Source organism: Drosophila teissieri, chromosome 2R (assembly GCF_016746235.2).
Source record: "Drosophila teissieri strain GT53w chromosome 2R, Prin_Dtei_1.1, whole genome shotgun sequence".
NCBI lineage: Eukaryota > Metazoa > Arthropoda > Insecta > Diptera > Drosophilidae > Drosophila > Drosophila teissieri.
Window position 1 is genome coordinate 19971021 of NC_053030.1, and position 27325 is coordinate 19998345.

The 27325-nt window shown below is 45.5% G+C and overlaps 1 protein-coding gene across 5 annotated transcripts in view; it reads left to right on the forward strand.

Annotated features, from left to right (window-relative positions):
- Nucleotides 1–27325, forward strand: part of LOC122613504 (NACHT domain- and WD repeat-containing protein 1) — a 33570-nt gene that overhangs the window by 5181 nt on the left and 1064 nt on the right. For 2 of the 5 annotated variants that reach the window (XM_043787708.1, XM_043787707.1), the window contains exons 3-18: nucleotides 7756–8296; nucleotides 8399–8706; nucleotides 9115–9290; nucleotides 9345–9489; nucleotides 10035–10200; nucleotides 13862–14774; nucleotides 14872–15329; nucleotides 16550–16997; nucleotides 17070–17199; nucleotides 17509–17623; nucleotides 19730–19912; nucleotides 22027–22122; nucleotides 22181–23264; nucleotides 23335–23577; nucleotides 23643–23959; nucleotides 24241–25318. In XM_043787708.1, the coding sequence (XP_043643643.1) occupies nucleotides 8102–8296; nucleotides 8399–8706; nucleotides 9115–9290; nucleotides 9345–9489; nucleotides 10035–10200; nucleotides 13862–14774; nucleotides 14872–15329; nucleotides 16550–16997; nucleotides 17070–17199; nucleotides 17509–17623; nucleotides 19730–19912; nucleotides 22027–22122; nucleotides 22181–23264; nucleotides 23335–23577; nucleotides 23643–23959; nucleotides 24241–25044 (5781 nt within the window). In that variant the 5' untranslated portion in view covers nucleotides 7756–8101 and the 3' untranslated portion in view covers nucleotides 25045–25318. Of the gene's footprint in view, nucleotides 1–7755; nucleotides 8297–8398; nucleotides 8707–9114; nucleotides 9291–9344; nucleotides 9490–10034; nucleotides 10201–13861; nucleotides 14775–14871; nucleotides 15330–16549; nucleotides 16998–17069; nucleotides 17200–17508; nucleotides 17624–19729; nucleotides 19913–22026; nucleotides 22123–22180; nucleotides 23265–23334; nucleotides 23578–23642; nucleotides 23960–24240; nucleotides 25319–26420; nucleotides 27300–27325 lie in introns of those variants that run through there. The other 3 variants (XR_006325692.1, XM_043787709.1, XM_043787710.1) reach the window with 3 other exon arrangements.

The window sequence follows — 27325 nt, forward strand, 5'->3', positions numbered from 1 at the left end:
GCTATCTGAATCATTAAATCATTAAGGCCGCAACAATATATTTATATAGATTAATATATATCTATGGAAGAAATACTTGCATTTGCCAGATGCATTTCATTGAAATGTCTTCTATAAAAGGCTTTAAAGTGACACCCCCGTTGGTATGTCACTTCCGCTTCCGCCTGCTTTCCTGTGCCCCAGTTTCCGATGCGTCCGCCAACTCAGAACGAAGTGAAACGTGGAGGCCGACAAAACCAGAGATGAGAGTATGAGAAGTTGTCTTCGAGGCATTAGTCGTTTCGCCAACTGGCCCACATACCCCATTGAATCCATTCCAAGGAAAACTTGGCTAGAATAGCTGGTTAAAACCGTTTGGGAGTTGCAATCAGGCTTAGTCACGCTGTCTGAAACTATTTTCTGCCGATCGAGTAGAGGGCAGTTGTCAGATAGCTTTGCCATAAGTTATGCGTGTGGAAATCGCCAAGCCAATCAAAACATGTGTATGAAATCCGTCAAACATTTGTACGACCTATGTTTACAATTTCCTTAAACAACAAATTGTGATTGTTGTTATAACATATTCTACACATATTCCTATAGTTTGTTATTTGATATTTGGTTTATGCATATTTGTATCCTTCTCCAAATTGTTGCAGCGGTATTTTGCAATCCATTTGCGAGTTCTTTAAGCAACTATTAAATTACAAGGCTACATACGTAGAACAATTTTTCCCTGTCAAAAGAGAAAAATATTATAAATATACTTTTGCTGAAAACTTTGCGTGCCCGAGACGGCACTGAGTGTGTGAAAATGGAAAATGCAGCCCATAAACAAGGACTGTTGCATGCGTTTTCGACGTGGCATCCATTTGCAGGACCGCTGTCGCCTTTTGGTCGCTGGTGGTTGCTAGTGGTTGCTGCTGGTCGCTTGTTGCAGAACGCAATCTGCACCACTTGTTTATGGCCGTTTAATGAATGTTGGCACTTGGCGTGCACCAGCCACATCCACAGCAACTCTGTGAGTACGAGTACGAGTATATGGCTGCAACAATGCCGTCCAAAGGGCCGGGCCAACGAAATGAAACGCAACGAAGCCAAACGAGCCGGGAAAGCCTTGGGAAAAGCCTCCGGAAAAACCAATTTGCTGCTGAGCGGCCTTAGACCGCAGAATGGGCGTGTTTTGCTCGTCTTTTAGGCCAACTCCTGTACTATGCATGCAAATCTGTTTGCAGCGCAACCTGTCGACAACAAAACATCGCAATCACTCTGCGAATTGCATTTTCAAAAGTCCATGACCTATTTAGCAACCAGATTGTTCTTAAAAAAATAAATTTTTTTAACAACGATTTTCCATTTAATATAAATTTGAGTGCATTCAAATATATTTGTTTTTTAAGGTGCATTTCCATTTTTGTGTCATAAAAAGTTCATATAAATGAAAATATTGTTACCAAATAATAAACAGTTTGCTTTGGTAAAGGGGCAGCAACTTTTTACCCAACTTTCCAATTCTTTGAGTGTAGAATTGAGGGCACGAGAATTGACTTTTTCTTGGCATAAACTTTTTTTTGTACATTTTATGGGCAATAAGACAAGTATGGCGACGAGTATGCGGCTGCCTTTTCGAAACCAAAACTCCCTTCAGCTAACAAAATAAACAACGAGCTTAAATGAAAATGGAAATTAAAATTTCCCTGGCGCCAACAAAGTTTCGCTGCCTTAATTTGGCTAATGAAAAGCGCAAAATGTTGTCTCAATACCGCGATATTCACTGTACCGCAAAAGTGGATAATTGAGTGGCGCGTAAAGTTTTTGCAACTCAAAAAGCCGCAATTGGATGTACCTACATTTTCGTGTTCAAATTTTGTCAGTGGCAGTAATTTGAAATGAAAACGTGGCAAATCAATAATTTTGAATTATCCATTCGTGCTGCGCTGCTTTTTCCGGCTTTTCTGTCTGCTGGTGGCCTAATTGGAGCACACGCACACATTGCCATCAAATGAAAATGATTTGTGATTTCTGATTTGTGATTTCTGGCGATAAGTGGGTGAGTGCTCGCTGGGGAATTGAAATGGGTGGCAGGGGGGCAGGGGGGGCATACACATCACGGCATAAACGTGGCACGCATCATTAACTTGAAAGCTGCTTATCATATTTGCTTATTGTACAATTACGCGTTGTATTTCAGTGGCAAAAACCCCCTGAAAGTTTACGTAAAATAAAGACACCAGGAAAAATGCTAGCAATTTCCCACTTTGAATGCTAGACATTTTGGTTCCATTTTAAGGACTTTAGCCTCGAATTCCTAGTAACCGCATTAGTTATGTGGTTGACTTTGCAAAGAAAAACCATGTGTGCTAGGTTGAATATAGCAATTACTGATTTCTTCATAAAAGAGCTTGGTTTAAAGCGGCTTAAGGAATTCCTCAGAGTTTTGTGCCTTTGAAAATGGCTTAAATTTAGTTTGTTTTTCATTTGAATTGTTCATTGTTTTGAATTCATATCGCAAAAGAGCAGGAAACAGGCTTATGTGATTTTTACGTGTATATATGTTTTTGTGCATTTCTTGAACATTTAGCAATGCACAGCCAAGTTATCTTTGTTTTCTAAGCACCAAAAACGAGACTTTAACTCTGTGAAAAATAATATTTAACTTGGCTGAATGAGATTGCTTAACCATTCACTCAAATAGTACGAGTATTGCAGAGCCCTCTTCAAAGCACTCGGGACACCTGACACCTGCCACTCTTGCCGAGTTTCCCATCAGTCGCATTGTGAATTCCCTGGGCCTTACATAAAGGCTTGAACGGCCTCAAAGTAAATCCTTAAATAATTAAATACGCAATGGCGGGCAAGGATTTTCACCTCCTTGCGAAATTCTTGCCGTAATAACAATGTGTAAATAGAATCAAAATTGTTGACTCGGGCAGGACAAAGTTTGCTGAAATCGAAAGGGGAGCAAGAGAGAGCCATTTGTGCAAAATGTTAAGACTACAATAAGTTAACACTCACACACACAGACAGGCCAATACACCAGTCGAACAGAAAGACAGACATAAAAAAGGAAATTCATTGACATGAAATTCGGGCGGCATTTTACGTGACAATGCCATGAAATCGAATTTGCCAAGCGACCGGAAATGCGCACAGTCCTGTGTGTGAGTGAGTGTGTGTGTTTAAGCGCGAGTCCTGCAGACAGACAAAGGGGGCGGAGACCCAAGGGGGCGGGGCGGCAACTGCCGTCGACATGTCTTCTGATTTATGCCGCACTTTCCATAAGTTTTTCATGTTTTAGGCCGACTCGCTACCCTAGATTTGCCTGCGCCCGCTCAATGTATTCAGCCATGAATTGCGTGAGCTGCCTGTGCAAGCTTATTTACTTTTGACAGTCATGCTGGTTGGTGGTGCTGGTGGTGCTGGTGGTGCTGGTGGTGCTGCTGACTGGTGGTGCTGCCAGTCTCTCAACAAATCTGGCTACTTTTTCGTGGAAAACCAGAAACTGTTGCATATTTCATGAGGCTGTATTCTCGCTATATTTCTCGACTGTGTAACAAAGGTATCATAATACCAATTGCGATACATCTTAAGTTCAAGGAGATATGAAATTGCGCTTAAATCGGTTGGAGTCACTTCAATATCCAGCTCTAAATATTTGTAAGATATAAAGACAATGACTTCTTGATCTTCTGCCACACTTTCAGTGACTTCAATGTTTATTGTAAATACTTCAAATCAAATAGTTGTATATCCTTAGACACATGCTATCGACTTAAAGTCACACTTGCTTCCTGAGTTAGCTATATAGCTGTCATCCCTGTTACCACCACCAAGAAGTAGAAGTAAAAGGGCTGAGGACGCTGGCAACCAAAGACAAAGGCGCAAAAGAGACGACAAGTGGGCACCGAATGAAAGACACACTTGGAATTGTTTTTGCATTTCTTTTCTCCTCTCCTCCCTTTCCTCACTTTTCCCTCCCCCCGCGCCGCTTTGCTACCTGCTCGGCATAAGTAAAATGCGGGCCCGGCAGCAGCTGCTTTTGAATTTTCGCAGGTGGGCGGGCGACGACTGTGGCGATGACCTTCAGGTAAACAGAGCACAGAATTGTCAAAGACTATGGCTGAAAATTAAAAGCTCCCGGGCGAATGGAGCACAATTGGTTCTGGCTCATCAAGTGGCCGGCTTTGAAAAGGGTTTCGAGTCAAGGGCCATCGAATGTGGTGGGAAAGCCCCACACAATTGACTTCATCGAGTGCTGGGATGAGACCGCAGTGGGCAGCGAGGTCCTGACCAAGTAGCCAAGTACAGGATGTGCAGTCGTATTGCCTTCATAAACCAAAGCTCGATTCATGCAAATTGCTTGCTCACTGCCAAATGCGTTCGATCACGTAGTTGATTACGGGAAGCTGGCCAGAAACGAGCGTTGGCCATTTGGTGTCGATTGGCAACGGCAACTGGGGGGGACAACAGTTAGGGCCCAAAAATTGCTCAATTTTCTCGGACCAAAAACACAAAAAATGGGCAAAAACAGAAGCGAACCAAATCAATTGTACCGCGACTGAGGCTGAGCTGGCGAAACATTCGGCAAATGGCAGCTCATTTTGTATTTATCAAAGGGACCAATGAGGGGGCAAAAGCCCACGTCTCGCCTGATGGCAGCATAAACTTTTATTTCAATGAGAACTTCTATTGCACCGTGGTCGAAATGGCTAAGAATATAATTTTACAGCTTAAATGTGTATCTAGATAGGGAATCACAGCAGCAGAAGCTGACTTACCTCTTGATTTTCTAACTATACTTTAGGCTTTCTTAATGTCAAAATAATACGCATACGCACCGTGGGCTCTGCATCCACTGTGCAGCTTGCCAGTCCCAGCTGTTTACAAAGCAAGTGAAACACACTCTATATCCGCACACACACACACACGCACGCATACTTGCCTGCTTTCCTCCGCTTTCTCCCGCTTTCTTCCGCTTTCTCGCCACTTCCGCTGCACGAGACAAGCGAAAAGGAGAAGCGAATTCTGTGGCATACTTTTCGGCTGAGCTTCTCCTTGGCATACAAATGCAGGTAATAACGGCTGGGAAAACTTTCGGCTCGTTGGCATTTGCAAATGAATGGCGACTGTTCTAATTTTGGCATGCCCGGAATATTTGCCTGTTGTTATTTTCCCTTCTCTTAAATATTTATACAAAAAAATGAGCAGCTAAGCGGGCTGAGACACACTCACACACACACTGCATTGGATTTATTATTAATGCCCCCCTTCCTGCCTGAAACATACGTTCCGAGTAAGCCCATTCCGTGTTTGGTTACTTTTCTGAATTTTGCTGACTTTGCCCAAGGCCCATTCAGGATTTCCCATGCCCATTCCTATTTTCCCCATTCCTGCCGCTCCTTCCGTTTTGCTCCTGCCTGTTGCGGCCTCTCGCTTATTATCATTTATTTACTTATTTATGTCCAGCGCGTCAGTGCCAATATTTTATTTTCATTTTAGTTTGCGGACGCTGTCCCAGCTACTCATTCCGCTGTGCAAATGGCCAGGGGTCAGAGGTTGGCATCCATTAATAAAGTTGCCAAGCAAATATGGTCAAATCCAGTCGAGATTGGATGGATAACGCCTTTATTGAATTGTAAATGGCATATGTTTCCACTTACGTGATTTTAAATGGTAGATTCGAATTGCAAACAAACTACAAGTACAGCATTAAAGTGGGATTTTCTTCAACAATAAAGGAATGCATTACATAATTTATGCGCAAAGCCGTAATCCCCAACATTCTTTCCTTGTTCGTATTTCAATTGAATAGTAATAACCTCACCTGCGCTATTAACAATTCAGTATCTCTTTCTGAACATTTTATCGATTGCATGGGGAATGCAGAAGGAGTGCATACTGCAATGTCAGCAATACCAAGCTTTCTTCTTTATTCCAAATGCCAGCTAGCAGGCGCTGAAAGGTCCCTTTTGCTTCTTAATATTTAACAGGATATCGATGGCATTGACAGCACGCTCCGGACATTCCGTATTCAATGGAACCCCGTTGGCCCACCCATACATTTTGCCCATCCAGTAATGGGGGGCCATTTGACACCCACAGTGGCCACCTTGTCCAAGATACAACAGCCGAGGTAGAGGAGTAATAGCACAGGCAGCACAAGGATAAATTGTGTTTGCCTATAGTCATTAATATCCACCTCCCAAGCCAGCGATAAACGTGGACTAGTTCCACAACCCCTGGAAATTTTGTTGTTTGACAGTTTTGACGAAACGCCAGCCTAAATCGTCGGAAATTGACTAATAATGGGGTTAATCGCCAATAACGATCATTTCTATTCAAGGTAAATTGTCTGTTAACCAAGAATGCAGAGAACTAGCTATTATGTGTTCATATATGGTATAAGTTCTATAGAAGGTAACTATTAGAAATCCCTTAAAGCTGCTTCCATTTACTGCTTTTAATGGCTTCAAAGCAAACTTTACCTGCGTTGTTATCAACGTTTTTAAAAGCACATTGTTTCCACTCACTGGCAAATGAGTAATTTGGTCAGCATACCCTATCAAATATCCAATTATGAGTCGTAAAAACTTTGGCGTGGCTTTATACACCGCTGACAATAATGCCTGTCAAGCATATTGTTTTCAATGGGTTTTCCACCTAGCTGTGAAGACATAAAAGTCCCGATAGTTAACGTTGTTGGTCATAACGCCTTTAATGGCTAGCTTAGCTGGCAGTTTGGTAATTGTCCTGATAAAAAGTAACATTTTCTGGGCAAATATCTGATCGCCATTACACGGGCTTAACCACTTTTGGTCGGTGGTCAGCTGAAATGGTTCTTGCACTTGGCCAGGTCGTATAATTTTCACATCATTGGCAACGTTTTGACTTGGCTGTTGGGCGGGCAAGGCGCTCATTAAGCTTAATTCGCTGGGAATCAAATATTTAACAGATAAGCCAGATTGAGACGGCGAAACACGTGTGTGAGTGTGTGTGCTGCGAAGGCTGATTGAAACTGACACCCCAAGCACTTGCACCTCGCCATGGAGGTATATAAAATGGCAGGGCAGGGCGGGGAGGAGCGCAGGAAACGCAGGACCACGCCATGTCCTGTCCTCCTCCGCCGCTGTCCTAACGAGCAATTTAGCCAACTCATTGAAGCGGAATTAATGGCAATCGATTTTGTTTGGCGGTCGGCAGACAGCTTCTTATAGGACGAGGGGAATGGGTCTTCATTAGTGGCAGGACGAGGGCAGCAGGATGCCAACAGAACATGCCCCATTCCCCACCTGCCAGCCGCTTTCAAGTCCGTGTTTATCTTAAAGCCAGCATTGAGCAGGCTCAATTATTTTTAATCGTTTAAAGGAATAACTTAAGGATTTCATAAACCTAAGCATTCCTATTTCCTTTATGAATTCGATAGTAAATATTTTGCATACTACTAAGCAATAACTTAAGTATGTTCACTCTTTCACACACAATTTAGGGCAACATTTTCGCCCCTTTTTTAGAATGCCAAAATGTTTCAATCAACAACTGAGTCAAATGCTAACACTTGCTGACTTGTCCAACTTGTGCTCTCCCCTTCATTTTTTTTTTTTTTTGGGCCACAAGTGTATAGTGTGTATGGACTTATCCCTCGCTTGATCATGGGATGAAACTTTTCTTGTCTCGCATGGCTTCGTTTTTTCCATTTTACGCTTTTTATTGCGTTTCGGGTTATGCAAAAACTTTGCCATAAATACAATTTTTGCTCTTTTCAATTTGTATTTGCAGCTGAATCGAGAGGGATAAACTTTTTGGCCCGCTATGCCCAGACATCGTGCGGTGGCAACGAGCGCGCCTGTAGATATAGATTCAGATACTGATTCAGATACAGATACAGAAGCAATTTTATTTGCCGCTCGCATTGAACATGTGCCAAAGCTGCGGGCTGCTCGAAGCTGACTCTGGTAAAACCGCGACGAGGACGACGATGCCACTTGATTTCGGCCAACTTAAATAAGCTGGCAAAGGCGAGGCGAGACGCTAACACACCACACATCCACTCAATCACCGACAAATAAAAAACAAATAAATAAACTAGGCTAAAACTAGGCAGCTCACAGCTCGCAGCTAGGAAATGGCCGCGCCCATCGACGAGAGTGTGCTGAATGCACTGAGGGGCGTGACCAGCGCCCACACCCGCCTGCCCAAGCCGCTGCTCATCAAGATCTACGTGGCCAGCCAGAAGCAGGAGTTCAACCAGGAGCGCCGCATGCTCCTCGAGCTGGTCGGTCCCGAGCTGCAGTCCCTCTACGATGACCGACAAATCGAGGTAGCTATGACTTATCAATTACTAGAACAACTTCTTCCATATAAACCACATTATTTGATTTATAACTTGTATGAACTACAATTTGATTGCATTGTTGCACAGCTGGAATTCGTGGACATGCACTTCGGCACTGGCGACCTGGACGTGCACCAGCTGGAGCGGGATCCCTACTTGATCCACGACTATCTGCACGAGATCGACACCTGCCACGCCCACACGAAGAGCGTCTTCTTCATGGTGCTCGTGGGCGATGGCATCGGTCGTCAGCTGCTGCCCACCAAAATGGACGAGGACATCTTCTCCGCTGTCCTGGCCGATCAGCAGACCTCGGCCGACCATGAGACACTACTGGTGAAGTGGTACGAAAAGGATGCGTCGCAGTCGCAACGGCAACTCAAGCAGGATTATCGGTAAGTTAATGAGTCCAGCAACACGGCATAAACCACTTATAAACCAATTTTCAATTCATGAAGAGAAGCAAGCCAGATGTTGTTTATTGATCGGTTACACACGTGTCGTGCATTGAAGGTTGTTTTTGTTTTCGCTTGCAACTCAAACTGCAATCGAAATAGTTATGAACAAAGTTGGCCAATATTTGTCAAAGTTCCGTTTCCGTTCCATTGTGCCATGTTTGGCTGAAATTATCCATGTGCCACATTCGCATTGTTTGGCCACTCAATTGGAGCTGAACTTTGGCAAATATTTGAATGGGCGGAATAGGAATGGGGCAGGGTAAATATGGAAATGCCAGCACTTGCCTCGACATCTGCAACTTGTCCGCCAGTTATTGAAAACCCTTTTTATTTGTTTTTTTGCAGGCTGATGGCCGCGGATGCCTGGCTGTCTGAATCACAGCGAATGCAGAGCTTTTTGGAACAAGCCTTTCAATCACTGGTTCAAGGATCTGCTGCATCAGGACGATCGCCTGAGTTTGTGCAACGCGTTCAGCAGCTTCGACGCTCGCAGATCGAAAGGGAAGTCGCCCAGGCTATGGGTAAGTTATTTATTATTTATTTTAAATTGTCATATTCTAAATATACGTTTTTAGCTCTCACCAGTGAGAAAATCCTGGCAGTTTTCCGAGAACGCGCCGCCCAGTGCAGCAAGGGGGATGTGGAGGCGGCAGAGCGATTGCGGAAAATCAAGGACGAACTCACCATGAACCTTTCCACAGATAATCACACTACGCTTGTGTAAGTTTTCCGCATGCATATATGAGTCAGTTATTTAATTTAAAGTCCAACAAAGTGGAGTAACTTTTGAAAAACAAAAAAAATTCAATATATCGTTAGTTGGATGTGGGCTCACTTGCAAAATCCACTACTATCACAACTTTAAAACTTTAATTAATCACTTTTGATAATGTGAAAAAGTTTCATTACGCTAACTTTTATCAACGCCGAAAAAAAATAGTGAAAAGGCAATAAGCATAGTGCCAATTAAAGCATTAAAGGCTCAGCTAAATCAGTTTTTACTGCCATACTGACGGGGATTTACGGAAAATCACTTTACATTCAATTGAATAAGCTAAATAATAGATTAGATTCCGATGACGCGCAATAACTGAGATCTAACGTTGTCATATTTAATCACTGGCATTCATGTACATTTTATTCAATATTTTGTCAGAACATTAGTCAGAACAATTTACCACACCAATGACATTGCTGGTGCTCAGAGTTTTTTTGGCTAGAAGTGCTGGCTAATTAGGGCTATTACCCATTATTACCAATTGCAGGGTGCCCGGCAATGCGGCCAGCGAGGCCATCGACCCGGACAACGAGGACCACGAGTCCTACTTGAGCAAGTTCAAGAACAAAGTCACCGACAAGTTGCGCCTGCTAATCGAGGCGCACATAACCAATGATCCCGACGTAATCAAGGGGAGGAAAAAGACTGTGCAGGTGAGTTGGCCAGCCACTTTGGGCCATTAATACGGCAGACAGCTAACAAAACGCTCGGAGCCGCGAATTAAATTAAATGTATTTTGGCCACTTCTCAAAACCACTGAACGCTTATTTAATCAACAGCAATTCTGATTGTTATTTTTCGCTTGGCAAGCGGCCGAAACGAAGAATCATAAATTAATTCCAAGAATTTCCCGCAGACAAAGTTGGGAGCCTTTAGGATTTGGTGTTACCTTGTTTTTTATGCCTTCTTGCGGAGCTTTACTTGGGGCACTCCATTGTTTATTGTTCAGTGGTGGCGCCACAAAGTCTCGAGTTGTTGGCTAATAGCTGAGCGTTAATTAAATGTTCGGCATGTGGCAGGTGAATTAGGCTTCAAAGCAGATGTTTTGGCGTAAAAGCTGGGAAAGTAAACAAAGAGCTGGAAAAATGGGAAATTTAAAATGTTTGCATGAATACCACTTCAATTTGCACAGCCACAAAGTGGTCATTTGCAGAATAAGTCGTTATTGAAAAGAATAAAAGAATAAAATTTGAACACAAGGCACTCTTGTGCATATTTGCTAGCAAAAAAGCTGGTTAAGGATTCTCTTTATATCAACTTTTACCTGAAATATGTTGAGATTTTCGTTGGGCAATTGCAATTTCCAGGAAAATTCAACTCAATTCGTTCAACGTGCAAGTCCCTCTTATGCATACAGTTGTGAGCAAAATAAGGAGTTTGAAATAAAAAATCTAAAGATGCACTTTATTTATAATTGTGAACAAAATTAAATTAAATATGCAAAAGTTTTCCCACATTTTCAACAAAATTTTGATTTGTATTATGTTTTCGTTTCTTTTTCAAAATGAGCAGTTTGTTGCGCTTGTTTATTTGGAACTATAACTATTATTTTGGCCACAACTGCATATATGTGTGTGTGTGTATAGGCACAAGAGGATGCAGGAAAAAGTATGCTTTGCATATGACAGTTGTCGAAATTGAGTTTGAAAGAGATTTCCTGCAATAAAAACCAATTGAAATCGAGTTGGCCCAAAAACGTCAAAATGGCCGAGGAAATCGTTTAGCTCAAGGTTGCCGCCACCGCCCGCTTGGCAGCGCCACTCAGATCGCCTTCCGTTCCAGTTGCGGTTTTCCAGCATGGCCCTGCATTGCATAAGTTCACTCCCCGCCACTCGACGACCCCCGTTTTGGCCCCCAACGCCACCTCTTGTTGGCTTTTGTTGAAAGCATTTAACATTTCAGCTCGGTCGCAGCCGAAGGACGAGGCGTAATGCGAACTGGTCGCTGCCATTAGCGGGCGAACACAAGTGGTGCACTCGGAAAAAAACTAGTAAAATAGGCAAAAATAAAGTTTCATAACTAGAAATATGACATATATATGAAATTCTTACATTTTGGATCTTCTATAATGGCGAACTAGTTAATGGTTTCGTAGCTAGAACCTTTCCTATGTATTAATCTAAAACTAATACCTTGTAGCGCATTAGACGGGGTTGCAAGTTACATGTTGCCGACTCACTGCCTCAAGCTCCAGCCTCGCCCCAGTCATTTTCCTTTCACGGCTCTCCTTGACGCCACCGCCCCCGCGCCCCCTTTTACCGCCGCCTCTGACATATTAACACACTTACACTTGGGCACAATGTAGCCACGCCCAGCCAGGTCGTCCCTTGTTTGCACTTAACGATGCAGCAACGTAAACTGCATTCAGGCCCGGTCAACATCCCGTCCCATACCATACCATACCATACCATAGCATTACATCCTCCCCAGCAGCGATGCGGATAAAAGTGTTGCAAAGGCAAAACCCATCTGATCCACCAGCGCCGCGCACTTTGACAAAATGTTGTGGCATTCGTTGCCGCAACCAAGAAATATGCAAAGTGCGCAGCCCCCACCTCCCCTCCCACCACTCCTCTATGCCAAAGCATAGAACCATAATCCTCACCAGGTGCAACACGTCGTATGCGCAACGCTAGAGTCGCTGCATGCGACCACGGCACTCTGCGAAAATGAAATTAAAGCAAGTCAAATGCCAACTAATTAAGCGGCAACTCAGGTGGCTTTATGAGGGCAGCGTGAAAGGACATACACAGCTCCCCGGGAGCTGTATGTATTGATTGGGTGAATGTGTCACCGAGAAGTGCATTACACAGAAGCTGTCAAATGAGATTTGCAAAGCAAAAGCCGCTTACTGGCGAAAAATGGTGAAAGAGACTCCGCCACAGACTCAGACGCAGTCTGAGCCTCAGATCCTGACAAGGCCAGGATGACTACTTGTTAGTGGCAAAAGTGCCACAGCCAGACGAGCTGACTGACACTCGCCAAAAATTTATAAATATTCAATTCATATTGAAATTCATAAATAATTATTTTCTATTTTTGAAATATGATTATACATTTGAACAAATTTCACATAGGTTCCTGAAAAGTGGGATGATTATGATTGAAAAATTATGAGAGCTATTGAAATTCATAAATAATTATTTTAGATTTTTGAAATATGATTATACATACCCCATTATACCAAATTTTCACTTATTAAGTAAGCTGATAGATGATGTTATGAACTTTACTGGCATAAAGTGCTTTAAATTTTTGGGAACATTCATGCTCAGTTACTCCGTGTATTGAACTCAAAATATTTAAATGGGTATCTACGTTAGGGGCGACATACTTTCAGCACTTAGCAAGTCTGTTTTTCCAAGTACAAGCCGCTCAGACACCTGCCCAGCAGGTGGGCAGCCGTGCCGGGGGAGGGGGGAGGAGGAGGTTGTGGCAGAGGCACAGGTAAACAAAGTTGCGTGGCAAACATGCTGAATGCCACTCACTGGCGTTCCAAGTGATGGGGGGATACTAATGCCGATGACGTGCTCTGGTCTCGCAGGCGAATGGAGGCGGGCGACACTTGGCCATACGTGTGCGACTCTATTTTATTTACTCACAGCTGCGAGGTGATGAGGGTGGAGATGTGGAGAAGAAGGAGAATATGGAGATGGATAGGAAGAAGGACCTCTTAGAGGTCACCACACAAACGGAAGCTGGTCCGAGATGAATGCCTGAAGGATGCGCATGGAAGTGACACTGGTCTGGGATTATGGCTGCCGGTGGCATGTGGCAGGTGGCAAATCCAATTACGGACAAACCAAAACAGCCACCGGTTTTGAGAAGCATTCCAAGTGTATTTCTATGCAAATGATTCTCATATGCACGCAATCAAAAATAATTACATTCTGCAAAAAAAGCAAGCAACCTGCACACAGTTGACCTTGCTCGCCGCACTCAAATGATCATTTTGAAACATATTTAAAGCACATCATAAATATTTATACAGACTCTCGCTTTAACTGCAGCCATCACATTTTGTGGGTATGAGCATTGAAAAAATGCGCTGTCAATTATAGTGATTTAATTTGATGCCTGTCGCACGCAATTAATAATTGCAGATGGCATCACATGGCAATTAAACAGGACATTAAATTCGCATTTCTCCCACTCACAAGTTGTGCCGCATGTCAAATAAAACGACACAAATAATGGCAAATAATTGTTTGGGAAACACTAATTAAATTATAAAGCGAGTTATGGATATTCACTCAACTTACTTATTCAACACATTTTTTTCTGGTTTTTGTTAATTTTTGGCTTGCATTCCAGGAAATCTTTCACGAGCACGCCACGCACCTACGGATCCTGCGGGAGCACACGGACAGCGATGCCCTGGTGGAGTCGCGGGTGCCCCAACAGCTCCGCCAGAATCTGATGGCCAACTTCCGGAACGGCAGTCGGCATGCGCCGTACTTTCTCTGCGGCGCCGATGGCAGTGGCAAGAGCGCCATCCTGTGCCACCTGTACGGCCAGGTGGGCAGCTGGTTTGGTTCCACTCGCGTGCACCGGGTGATTCGCTTTGCCAAGGCCACGCCCCGTTCCGCCTACAATCTGGAGCTGCTCCGCGTGATTTGCCAGCAGATCTCGATCATCTTCAACATACCGGAGGGCTATCTGCCCAAGGACGCCTCCTTTGATCCGCTGTATATCAACACTTGGTTCCAGAACCTTTTGCGTCGGGTCGAGGATATGGGCAATGATGTCCTGTTCCTGTTCATTGACGACTTGCACTTGCTGAATCCACTGGATTGCGATATTGTGACGGCTCTGTCGTGGCTACCCACATCGCTGCCCTGGAATGTGCAGATCATATGCAGCTCCACCACGCCCGTGGAGCAGCTGAAGTTTACCCCAATGCAGCGGGATCGCTTCAAGTCCGTCGAGTACCAGTTCGATTTGAATCTGGGTGACTATGCCACCAAGCTAAAGATACCGCCACACTGCATTCCAGGCGACGTCAGCTTTGCCCTCTATGTGGAGCAGCAGTTTGACCAGCTGGAGCGCCACTACGGACGACAGGCGGTGGGCGATCTGGCCAGCTACATCACCTGCTCGGAGTACGGATTGAGTGAGACGGAGCTGCTGGAGCTGCTCATGCCCACCGACGATCCGGAGTCGCTGATTGAGACCAAGAACGGACACTTTAGCTTCGCCACCTTCAAGAAGATCCATCGCGAGATGGGTAAGTCAAATACTCCATGGATCATAGGATAAACATGTAGTCAAAAAGTAGTCGAAATGATTCAATGAATTGTTTTTATATTGCCTGTAACTTGCAGACCTTTTGCTGCTGCTGCACGACAAGATAATGTCCGGCAAGGTGCTGATTCAGTGGCGGCACAACTACTGCTCCTCGGTGGCCAAGCGGCGGTACATGGACGTGCAAAGGACGCGTAGCCTGCACTGCGAGCTGGCCAATCTGTTCTTTCCGCAGGACGAGGACGAGAGCACGCTGGAGAACGAGTCGAATCGCAGCGAGAGCAAGTCGGTGATCAGCCTGAAGGACAGGGAGCGCGAAAAGGACTCGCTGTCGGCGGTGTCAGCCGTTTCCGCCGGCCGGAAGTCATCGTCCACCCATCACAACGACGACACATCCACCTTCTACAATCCCATCGCCGCCGATGTGAGCTACAGCATGCGGCACGTGGAGGAGAGCTGGCACCACCTGATGCGATCCGATGACACCACCCGCTTCAAGCAGATCGCTGTCTGCAACTTCGACTTCCTGCTGGCGGCGGTAAGCTCCCCAATTAGTTCCCCACCCCCCTCATCTCTATTTCGCAGTGGGGCAAGGCAATCAGTGGAGCTCAGCACTTGGCTGCTCTTAATTGCCTGGTAATTTGGCAATCAAACGGACCGTCTTCCGTTTACATGTCAAAATTTAGCACCATCAAGCGGGCACAAAGTTAATTTGCACATTCAAAGGGCGGGCTGATGAAGTAAAAGCTGGGAGCGAAACTAAATTATGGGAAAAAGTGATTTACATGCTATTGATTGTGCTGTGCTAGTCAGACGAGCCATAAAATGGTTGAGTGGTAAATAAAGTTGGCTTTTTGGCAGTTAAAAGTGAAGGTAATCGTTACACAAACTTAGCTAACTTAGCTAACGAGTAATTAAGGTGATTTATAGACTACCTAAACGTGCAGCTTCTAATTTAAATGAATAAAACCCAGAAGCTTTAGTCAACTTCATAATGACTTTAGCATTAGTGCAAGTGCAATCCACAAAACTGCCAAACAGTTTGATAATTTTAATTGAGAAGGACAGGCGGATAGACGGCTAGAGTCCAGCTCAATAAAAGCCTCACGAAAGTATAATGTGCTAATGAAATTAGAACGGGTATTTCTCCGTGCCGAAAATGCAAAATTCAAACCAAATTCAAGCAAAGCTCGTACAGCTGTTGGCTCTTTTAATTCGGTTGCCTAATTGTTTCGCTGCAGTTGGCCATTTGCTATTTGCTGCTATTCCCTGATTCCCTGATCCCCAAACCCGATTCCCCCGTATTTGGGCCACGAAGCTGCTTTAATTTCATTCCATTTGGCTTCATTCAGTGAGTGCGGCAAACTCATTATTCGGCTCTGGAAAGTATGCAATTAAACTTTTGTTTCCCCCGTGTGTGTGCTTGTGTGCGAAAGTTTTTGCGGATGTGCCAACTGCCAGCCAATCAAATTAATGCTTTTGTTTGTTACATTTTCGTTCAGCGCGAATTGAATATTCCGATACATTTTTAACTGCCAATATTTGCATTCCCAGCGGCGAGCATGGAATCCTTTTATTGACTAAGCGACAGCGCACATGAATATGAATCAATTTGCATTTAATTAATTCGCGGGGCTACATAAAATGTAAAATTGTACATTCTTTAATACAAGTTCAAAATAATCATAATTTTTAACAAGCCTAATTAAAGAACTTTGAGCTGTATTCACTTGATTAACACTTTATTCCCAACCCCAGGTGCAAACCGTATCGATCAGCTACCTACGCTGCCTCATCGAGCACGTGCGCTGCTACATCCTGGACAGGGACATCGAGCTGATCTACTACACGATCCGCAAGTCCAGCGACGTCCTCACCCGCGACCCCATGCAGCTGGGCTCCCAGCTGATATCCTGGCTGCGTCCCATCAGCGAGCACGACGACGACGACAACTCGCTGCTGAGCATGACGGTCCGCTCGGCGACCGCCTGGTGCGACGGCTATGCGGTACCGCTGCTCGTACCGCTCACCGGCTGGCTGCCCGCTCCGCTGCCCTCGCAGATCCGCACGATGACGGTGTCCGGCACGGGTTGCATACGCGCCGTGTGGCTGGCGCCGTCCAAGCAGCATCTCATCCTGGCCACCAGCTCCGGCGACGTGCAGCAGTGGCACATCATGAGCAACTCGCTGGATCACATCTTCAAGGGTGAGTGGTGCCGCAGTGACGCCATCTACCGCCATTAGACGAGCTAATCGCCACACGCGGCTTGCTTTTTAGGACACACGGCGGCGGTCACGTGCCTCCTGGTGGCGCCCCAGTCGGATTCGGAGCTGCTGCTGACCGGCTCCGAGGATGCCACTGTACTCGTGTGGCACGTAGGACTCCGCGAGCGACGGGCGCACATTAAGTGAGTACACAGGGAGAAAAAAGAAAAAGAAGGAAACAGAAAGATTCTCACAGTAGTACAGCAGAACTTCTTTAAAATTAAGGCACACGAATAACTGATGGTTACAGAAAGCTGGACACAATGTTTCCAATATCCGTAGTAATTCCGTGATGTATAGACCTAATATATTTCTGTGTGCCGGTCGCCTTCGTCGCTTTATCGTTACACCATTTTTCCCAGTTTCGCCGCCACTGGCGTAATTTGTAAATCTCTGCAGGCGCAATTTATCTAAACATCCTCTGCTTCTCCACATTCATCCATTTATCGCAGGAACGCCCACACGGCTCCGATTACGGGCGTGGCAGCCGGCGCCAATAACACGCTCATCATAAGCAGCAGCGAGGATGCAAGCATCGCCATCACGGACCTGGCCAGCGGCAAACTGGTGAGCAAGCACGAACACAATGGGGCACTCACATTGGGGCAGTCACATGGGGCAGTCACATTGGGGCACTCACATGGGGGCACTCACATGGGGGCAGTTGCAAGGGGGGCATTGCGCTGGTAGAAACTAATGGCCGCCATAATGGTCACTTTCAGCGAATGAAAAGCGGCACAATGGAGACCATATAACTTTTGCAGGGATTTTCATGCATGGCCACAAGCTAATTTGAAAACATTTTGTGCGTTGGCCAAACAGATTCTCTAAGTCCCGCGTTTGGTGCACCAAAAGCCAGTGGTTATATGCATATTAGTAGAGTTTACTCTTAGTCACTTTTCATCTTTATATTTTAAGTTCTATCACTTGAGTTGTCACTTTTGAAATATTTATCTTTGAAGAACAGGCTGACTGCAAGCTTTTGTTCCGTAAGTGAAAGACTTTATCTGCATGTCAGAATTCTCAGGCACACCATCTTTTGAATAAGAACAACAGCTTATTATTAATTGTTCAAATACAGAAATACAGACAGTCAAGTGTCTTATTGTCTTAGCCCAGTTAAATTGGCTGCTGCTAGCAAATTTATTTGATAACTTAAGTGCGCACACTCGAAGCCAGTTTATGGCCTTAAACAACACCTTTCAATTTCAGGCATTTATTTGCATTGCTATAAATCGAATATGCGAAATCGGTTTGTTTAGCGCCATGTAAATGAAAATCAAATAGCACTCTGTTTGAATTCATCAATTATTGTTCGAGTCCCCCATTCGAAAGTGCATCGAACGGATTCATTCATTCATTCATTCATTTTGGTGCAATGCGAAACGCATTTGCTGAGGCTAATTGCAAAACCTCGCCGCAAACCAGATCAAACAGACCGAATGCATTTGCATAATTTCTCTGGGCCAAATAAATTCCGCCTAACTAGTCGACAGCCTTTCATCAAACAGCGGGCAAGGTCACTTTGTTGGACTTTGTTGGGTGGCTGTGCAAATGGTTGGGATTTGGGTGGTGTGGAAGTGGTGTGGTGGGGGTTCTTATGTGGGGGAATTGTTGCCATCTGGCTGACATGAGTGTGCTGCTCGTTGAACATGGGTTTACACGTTCCGCGGCCTGGCAAATGAACCGTGGCAGGAGATGGTGTCCTTTCCTCCTATCCTTCTATGTCATAGTCCCTGCTCCACTTTTCCCACTTCCGCCCCGCCATAAGTCATGCTAAGTTGATATTTCAGAGACGCACACATTAAACTGTGATTACCCACAATGCGCCATGTTTGCATATCACACGCGTGTGTGCGTGTGTGTATCTGTGGGTGCCCGCGTCCTTGTTCTCGTCCTTGTCGTCGTCCTGTTGACACACATATAGAAATTAGATTTATTCCCACTCGGTTGGCCCCGGGCATATTTTAAAGTCAATTTCGCTGAATCGGCCGGCTGCTGCACGCTCCCTTACGCGATTTTAACCGTAGACCGTAGACAAGGCTGCAGTACTCTGCTCCTGCCACACCGGAAGTGCCATACATACTCACACACACACACACACAAACACCAACAGCTGCAATTACGCGCACTTATTGAATTAATTACAATATTACGTATACGCCGTGTCATGCCGGCACATCCATTCATGTCGCCACCGTTGCTGCCTTCCCTTCTCTTCTCTTCACTTCAGTTTTCTTTTTTTTTAAGGTCCAGGTAATTTATCAAACTTTTGGCATTTTCCGCCGTCGCTTCCTGGGAAGGGAAACTCGCATGCTAGGTGGTAATTAACTTAATGCATACGAAATGTGACAAACAAAGGGAAACACGAGTGAGCGGAAGTTACGGCCAACTGGAGGGCAGCACATGGAACACGCAAGCCAAATCCACGTTCCCTGGCACTACCTGGGATTAATATTTAAAATCCGATCGTTTAGTTTGGTATTAGAAACAAATGGCTTTCGATGGGTGGGCCTGATAAAGTTGCTGTGCTTTTCGCAATCAAATGTTATGGTTATTTAAACATATTATCTAAAGTTCATTTTAAGTGTGCATCTATGCTCTTCTCTAAATAATTTCTAATCTCTAATTTATAATCTCTAAATTTGTATTTCGATTTTCTGTGCCCTCCAGAGACACCGCATCACCCATCATCGCGGTGCAGTGAGTGGCATCGTGGTGGCCGGAGCCTGCGATGTCCTCATCTCGGGCGGCGTCGACAGGACAATTTGCGTGTGGGACCTGGAGAATTTCGCCCTGCTGAACACCATGCAGATGACCAGTGCTGTACGGCGTATTGATATTTCGTGGAATTCGGTGAGTTGAGAATACCACAATTAATTGTAAAAGTAATATTATTTTGCGGATTTCGCCTTGCGTGGCAAGTGCATCCTGCGTGAATTCCCCATGCACTTGCACTTTATGTGGCTTCGCAAAAATTGAACGAAACAAACTTCGGGCAAAGACAAAAGTTGAGTCCTTAAGGGGATTGCCCCCGCTCGCCATTATCAGCTGAAAAGCAAGCAGCTTTAAAAGCAATTCCTGCGTTCGAGACAGAAAAATATAATAAAAAAGACGGAGAAGAATGCCAAGCTTTAAGCCATATTCCACTTGAGTGAAGCGTTCCAAGTATAGTAACCCAATAACGAGAAGCGCAATTTAAGTACACATAAACACCAGAGACAACATGGCAAATATAAAAGTGAAATCCTGCAAGTTTAAAGCGAAACACACAATAGATGGACAAGGATATGCGCATAGATACGAGTATGTCACAGGAAAAAAGATGGGTGACTTGACAACTCGGGGATTTCTTTGCTGAAATTCTAATAAGTGAATCCAGCTTGGGTACGCATTACGCGCCAAATCCTTTGTTGTCAATCAGCTTGACAAAAAAAAACTTGATGTCTGCGTATGTGTGTATGTGTGTATGGGTGTATCTGTGTAGCTGTATGTATGTGTGGGCTCGTGCCTGCCTCTATCAATAAGTATTGCATACTTAGCAGCAATTTGGCACGCAAAATAATATCAAGATACCGGCGGGAATCTTCCGGCTCCCCAACACTGCTGTTGTCCTTTGTCAATGGCAACTGTGCTCGGTCCCCATCTAAACTTATTCCCATCCCATACCATCTCATCCCAACGGCTGGCAATTGATGCGTGCTTCCACTTGCCACTCGCTCCTCAAGTTCCGCAGTGGCCCACATCCATCTGCTCCCAGCCAGCAAATCCACAATAGACAGACAACAGGAAAGAGCCACTGTAATTCAAGGTGCGCCGAGTCGGCAGCTCCTGGCTCAAGGGGATCTCCTCGGATGGCACATACCAGTCAGCAGTTTGTGCACTTAAAGAAATAGAGAGTAATCGGTTTTCAGATTTCATTTTATTTTAAATTTTAACTTAGAAGGTTTCCTATTATTACTTCCAAATATTAGTTCTGCAATGAATGAATTTATGATACAAAGTCGCGCGGATATGCTGCATATCAGACATAAAATTTAGAACCTCCATTTTATATGAAAAAAGGAACATTTTTTCCCATGCTTCCCAGTTTGCTCCCATTTCACACAACTTGAAAAAATACTGAAAAGTCAGAGACAAAGTAAAAAGCTAGTCCGTGGTAGCGATTCAATTACCTTTGGACTTTGGTGTGGCTCCTTCGGATCCAAAACTCATGATGTCCTTTGCCGCAACCGAAAATACAATTTCGCACATTAAACAAAAGTGCTGGTGAAAATTGAGGGAAAATTGCCTATAAGCAGGCGGAAAAATTGTTTCGCGATAACAAGGACATATCCGTATGGGCGGGACTTTCCGCCTTCCCCAAATTGAAATGTAATTTTACACAGCCACGCATACATGCATACATATACGTATTCGCCTGGGCACCCATACACATATACATATAAATACATACACGAACACTTCACTTGGTGGAGTGGAGAGGGGCGGGGGGAAGCAGCCCCTTGGGCAGGATTCTTAGCCAAGGAAAATGGCAAAAGGAAATCAACTTTCTTGCTCTTTGGCCTGCATCCTGATGGCTTCGTGGCACGGCAGTGACCCGGCCACTCCCCCCAGAAAAGCTTCCTGTGGGCTGTCCTTACATAAATTGAAATGCTTCAGCCTCCGTAGCTGAAAGCTGAACTGGTGAAATGCAATTTATTAATTTTCGATTAACTCGTCAACGGCCCTCAACGATCCGCAATTAAATGAAAAATTCACAATTAAGAATATCGAATGCGGCAATAAAATTTTAATCATCACTTTCTGTAAGATATATATTGCATTCATAACATTTCGTGTTTTAAACACACAAATGATAATTAAGGCATATACAAACATTCAACTAGTTACAAAATCGAAAAATTAAAAATTCCTACTAAATTTCTTTTAAACTGAAAAACTTAAAAGCTCAATTCATTAATTTTAAGGTCTTTCTGCTGGCTTTGTGTGAGGATAATGCGCTTTATGTGCGCACCCTGGCCACCGGCAAGGAGTTGCATACTCTCAAAGGACACAAGTCGAAGGTGAGTGCCCCTCCTTTATACCCCTACAGGATGCTGATCCTTAGTTGGAACTCCCCAGATTCGAAGCATTTCCATTGGCAAGGACAGCCAGCGCTGTGTGGTGGGCTGTGATGACACACGGGCGCTGATCTATGACATGCACGCGGGCAAACTGGTAAGATCCCTGCCTCCGAATCCGGGACCAGTCACCGCCGTGCATGCGATGGATAATGACGATTTCCTGGTCACCGTGGGCGGCAACAAGATCACCTTCTATTCGTTCCGCAACGAGGAGCTCTACGTGAATCCCTACTCGAGGCATCCGCGTCGCAAACGCAGCCTGAAGCGTCATGCGCAGGCGCAGCGATCGCCATCGACCACATTGCCGCCCATTACCTGCTTCGATTTGTCCCGCGACTCCCAGCAAATGGCCATTGCCTCCGGACGCCATGTCCATCTCATGCGGATCAATACGCCGGAATACCAATGCACATTGGAGGGCCACACAGCTGGAGTCTCCTGTCTGAAGTTTGCGCCCAATGGCGAGTTTCTGGCCACCGGTTCCGAGGATCGTATGGTGCACATTTGGAATCTGGCTCTGGGCGAGATCAGTCACTCCTTCAAAGGCCACACTGCGCCGGTGGTCAAGGTGGTGGTGCTGATGGACTCCCTGCGAGTAATATCCACGGATCGCGACTCGATGCTGCTCGTTTGGATGGCCCATTCCGGCAATTTGTTGCAGACCATCCAGGGACCCTACAAAAGTTTGGCCGTCACCAACAACATGCGCTTTGCCGTCTCCACGAACGGGGATAACACTCTGAAGATCTGGTCACTCACTCAGGAGGACGAGAAGTACTCCGTTTCGCATTCGGACGAGATCACCTGCTTCGAGATCAGCGCAGATAGTGTGCACATCATCAGCGGATCGCGGGACATGTCCTTGAAGGTGTGGCAGGCAACGGGCGGCAAACTCAGCCAGGTGCTGGTGGGGCACAGTGATGCGGTCACCTGCGTGGCCGTTTCGGTGACCAACAAGACTCAGGTGCTGTCCGGCTCGAAGGACATGAATCTCATCATCTGGGACCTGCTCACCGGCGAGGAGGTGCACACGCTGGCAGGACATTTGGGTCCAGTGATTGGAGTCAAAGTTTCGGCAGATGGTGAATATTTAACAATATTTAAAATAAGAAAAACTTCTAATTAATCCCGATTGATCCTGCTCGAATACAGGTTCGACTGCCGTTTCTGGAAGCGATGACAAAACCCTGATTGTGTGGGAAACGAAGCGCGGACTGGCTCTGACCTCGCTGCAAATGCACGTGCCCTTCACCCACTTCGACATCAGTCTGGAGGTGTCTCGCGTGCTGGTCCAGCTGGTGGACAGCTACAATCTTCCCGTGATTTGCTTGCACAACACGCCGGCGCAGTATGTGAAACTGCCTACGTATTCGGGTCCCAGCAAGGATGTTGAAGGTATGACTTGCTCCTTTTTCACAGAATTTATAAGAATTTTCCAAATCCTGATGTGCCACCCACAGACCTGAGACCGCAGGGTCCCAAGCGTCAGATGAAGCGGCTGCTGAAGAAGGAGGTTTCGCTGGACACGTACACTTGGCAGAAGAAGTACGGCCACCTGACCTCCTCGGTGATGATGGCCCAGGTGGATGAGCGCCTGAAGCGGCGCTTCAGCGTTTCGGCCAGCATGGAGGAGATCTCGAAGATAGCCGAGACCAAGACAGGTGCTTCCCAGGCGAATCTGGGACCGGAGCAGGCGGCTCTGGCGCAATCGCAGCACTTTGATCAACTGGAGGCGCTGTGGAATAAGCGCTCGCCGCCCAGAAGGCGTCACAATGCGGTAAGTGATGGGGGTCCACTGAGCACCTTACTCTCTCTATTTGAAGGAGCACCTGGAAGGACCTTAGCTGCAGTTGGCTTTAGTGTGTGTACTCCTTTGGTACTCGTAGTAGATGCGCTCACCATTTTGGTTTCGTTTCGTCTCTTCTTTTCGTTTCATTTCGCTTCGTCTCTGTTTGCTTTACACACCAATGTGCAATCCCCGCAATGTGCAACATGCTATGTGCAACATGCTATGTGCAACCTGCAATGTGCAACCTGCAATGTGAACCCACTTAACAGGGTCTCTCGCGGCAAACCTCGCTGGTGGAGGACCGGCTCGAATCGTCGGACGACGACGAGTACCAGGACGAGCGCGCAGGTATGTTGTCCGCCTCCTACGATAACATCCACCACCTTGCACGTTTGCCCGGCCTCCGATCCCTGCACGATGCATGGAAGACCAACAGTCTGCGGGTGCCCCGTCGCAGCGCCCGCACCAAGTTCTATGTGAGCACACCACCACCACAGAACTCGCAGAACAGCAGCAGCCTGCGGCTGGACTCGCACGTACCCGGACAGTTGACTGATGGTGTGGTGGCTCCCGATCTGGTCAGGGATCTTCTGGCCGCCGCTCCCCCCGCCGTCGAGTCACCTCAAAGGATCTCGCTGCGGCAGTTGCTCCACTGGCCAAGTCTGAAATCTCGAATCTGGCGACGCCAGCGCAACTGCCACTCCCTGCAGCCGAACATCCGGCTCAATCCGCCGGAAAGACTGCGGCCCACACCCATCATTGTGGTGGAGAACTACGATGTGCGCCGTGTGCAGCAACTCCGCACGGATCTCATCCTGCATCCGCAGTCGAGCCGCGCCTCAGTGGGTCACATCGAGGTGGCCGGCAGCGAGCAGCTTCTGGCCAAAAAGGCCAACTATTGGCAGCGCCGCTGGCAACTTCTGCGCCACAAGGCCGCCAGCACCACCACCACCACCTCCATCGCCACCAGCCGTTCAGAGTCTAGTCACCCACACCGGGATACCATGAACTCCCATTCGAATAACAGCACCCCCGATCCCACGGCAAATTGCAACGACTGTGTGGCCCAATGACTGGCCAAGACCCAACCACCGACCACATCGAACAGCCACACCACCAACACCACCACCAAGAACACTCTGCACCACTTCCGATTTCCAGCACCCCTTTTGCCACTCTTTTTACGTAGTTTTGGCCATGCCTAGTTGTTTGCCAGTAGTCCAAGTTAAACGTATTTATTTTAATAAATTTCCACAAGGTTCATTTCGTTTTATTTTTATTACTCGTTCAATTATATCCAATTATCTATGGTCAAATTGCCCGGAAACTGTGTTCAGGTAAGTACACTTTGGAAAACGAAGTTGAAAGGCTCTGGATGCGGGAAAATTGCTTAGATCAAAAACATACTTTAATATTAACTTGTATACTATGGTTACCAAGAGATGATAACATTTGAAAGTATAGGAAAAAGTCCTTTGGCACTCCGCATTTGTTTAATTGAACTGTTTGACCAGCAATGAGGCTTGTGTTTCATATTTTTAAATAACGAAGCCAAGAATTCAAGAAACTCGATGAGTAAAAGTGCAAATGGCCATGGGAATGAGTGTGCGAATGCCAATTGCCATTGTTAATAGTAATTAGTTTTGCCCCAGGTAATGACGAGCCAACTCTGCGTGTTGTCGACTGTAATGGCTTTCGAGTAAATGGCTGCATCATGAATATTAAGTGCTCATCCAGACCGGTGGTCGTGCTCATTTCGCATTGGCCAGCGCAGAAAATGGCAATCAATAAATTCGCAACGCGATTAACTCGATAAGCAAACAAGAGACCAGCGCATCGCTGGTCGGGTAATGAATTGAGCGAATTAAAACCAATCAATTCCAGTCGAGCGGAATCGATTCCAAGCGAATCGAATCGAATCGAATTGCATCGTATAAAATAAAATGGAACGGGGTCAGGGACTAGTGTCCTCTGGAGGTAAGCAGCTCGTTCTTCCAGCTTTACGTTCAGTTTCCACCATTCAACTGCAAGGACATGCGATGCGATCGGCGAGGCAATCGAACTGTGGATATATGTATATGTACCATATCCTTAAATGTAACATACCATAAGGTGTTATGCGCTTTCGTTCGATCACTAAGTATTTGTTAACGCTTTCGACTCCTCTCGATTTTATAACGATTTTATAACGTTTTTATAACGATTTTACGCTCTCTCGATGTGTACATATAATATATATATAAATATATTTATACAACTTCCTGCATATTTTTGAGTACTCGTTCCGTTTTAAAGTTGTTGTCCACTTTGGCCACGTTTCTGCTGCTAATCAAAAAAAAAAAACAAACAAAATAAAACCGATGAAAATGAAGTTCCCATTTTCCATTCCAATTATCCAACTCCGACCGAACGACCATCACCACCACCAACCACCACAACCAACCAACAGCCACCGCCCACAGTTCGAAAACCAGTTCCCGCAGCTCACTGCTCCCATAAACAAGTGCATCCGGATTCCGGAGCAGTAGGAACGCTTATGGCCACCACTCTGAATAAATAAATACTAACCATAATAACCATGATAACCAAACAAAAGAAATGAAAACCATCTAGTTAAGTTTCCCCACTCGATTGGCATGCTATCTCCAGTGTTTTCCGCAAATTCGAAGCTAGTTCACCGTACAAAGAGCACTTTGCAAGAAACCAAACACCGAACGGCACCACCCCCCAAAATTGACTAACTCAATTCGGCTAATTTTTGGTTTTTTGGTTCAATTTTCGCCTTCTAGATGACTTCGACGATTTCTTTCAGTGGGGATAGGACAAGATTATTAGGATATAGCATAAGATATCACAATGTTATTGCTAGGCATTAGACACACTATATATACCTTTTTGAGTAACACGGGCATACCTCAAATGCAAATGCTGAACTAAAGAAACACTTTTGAGAACTCTACACAGTTTATAACGTACTCGTATAAATAGCATATTTATAATCGACAAAACAACCCATGCACACACGTCCGGCTGGATATCCTCAAGTAAGTATGCCATCAGGTACTGCAAATAAACACAAATTCCTTAGCCATGCCACTAGAGTCAGTTCCATAGAGCTTAACCATCCTAATTTGGCCATCTTAATTTGGCCAAAGGCCGCAGCGAAAGCCCTTTGCTTTGATGTCTCGTGCAAGTATCGTTTATTTGGCAGCAAGTGTAGATGCCGGCAAGTAATTCGATGTTTGGGGCATGCCACTACTACACACTATACCATATAGAGTGTATAGAGTCTAGAGTTTAGAGTCTAGAGCAAATGCCAGTAATCGCTGAAATTCTAAAGAACCTTCCGCATTT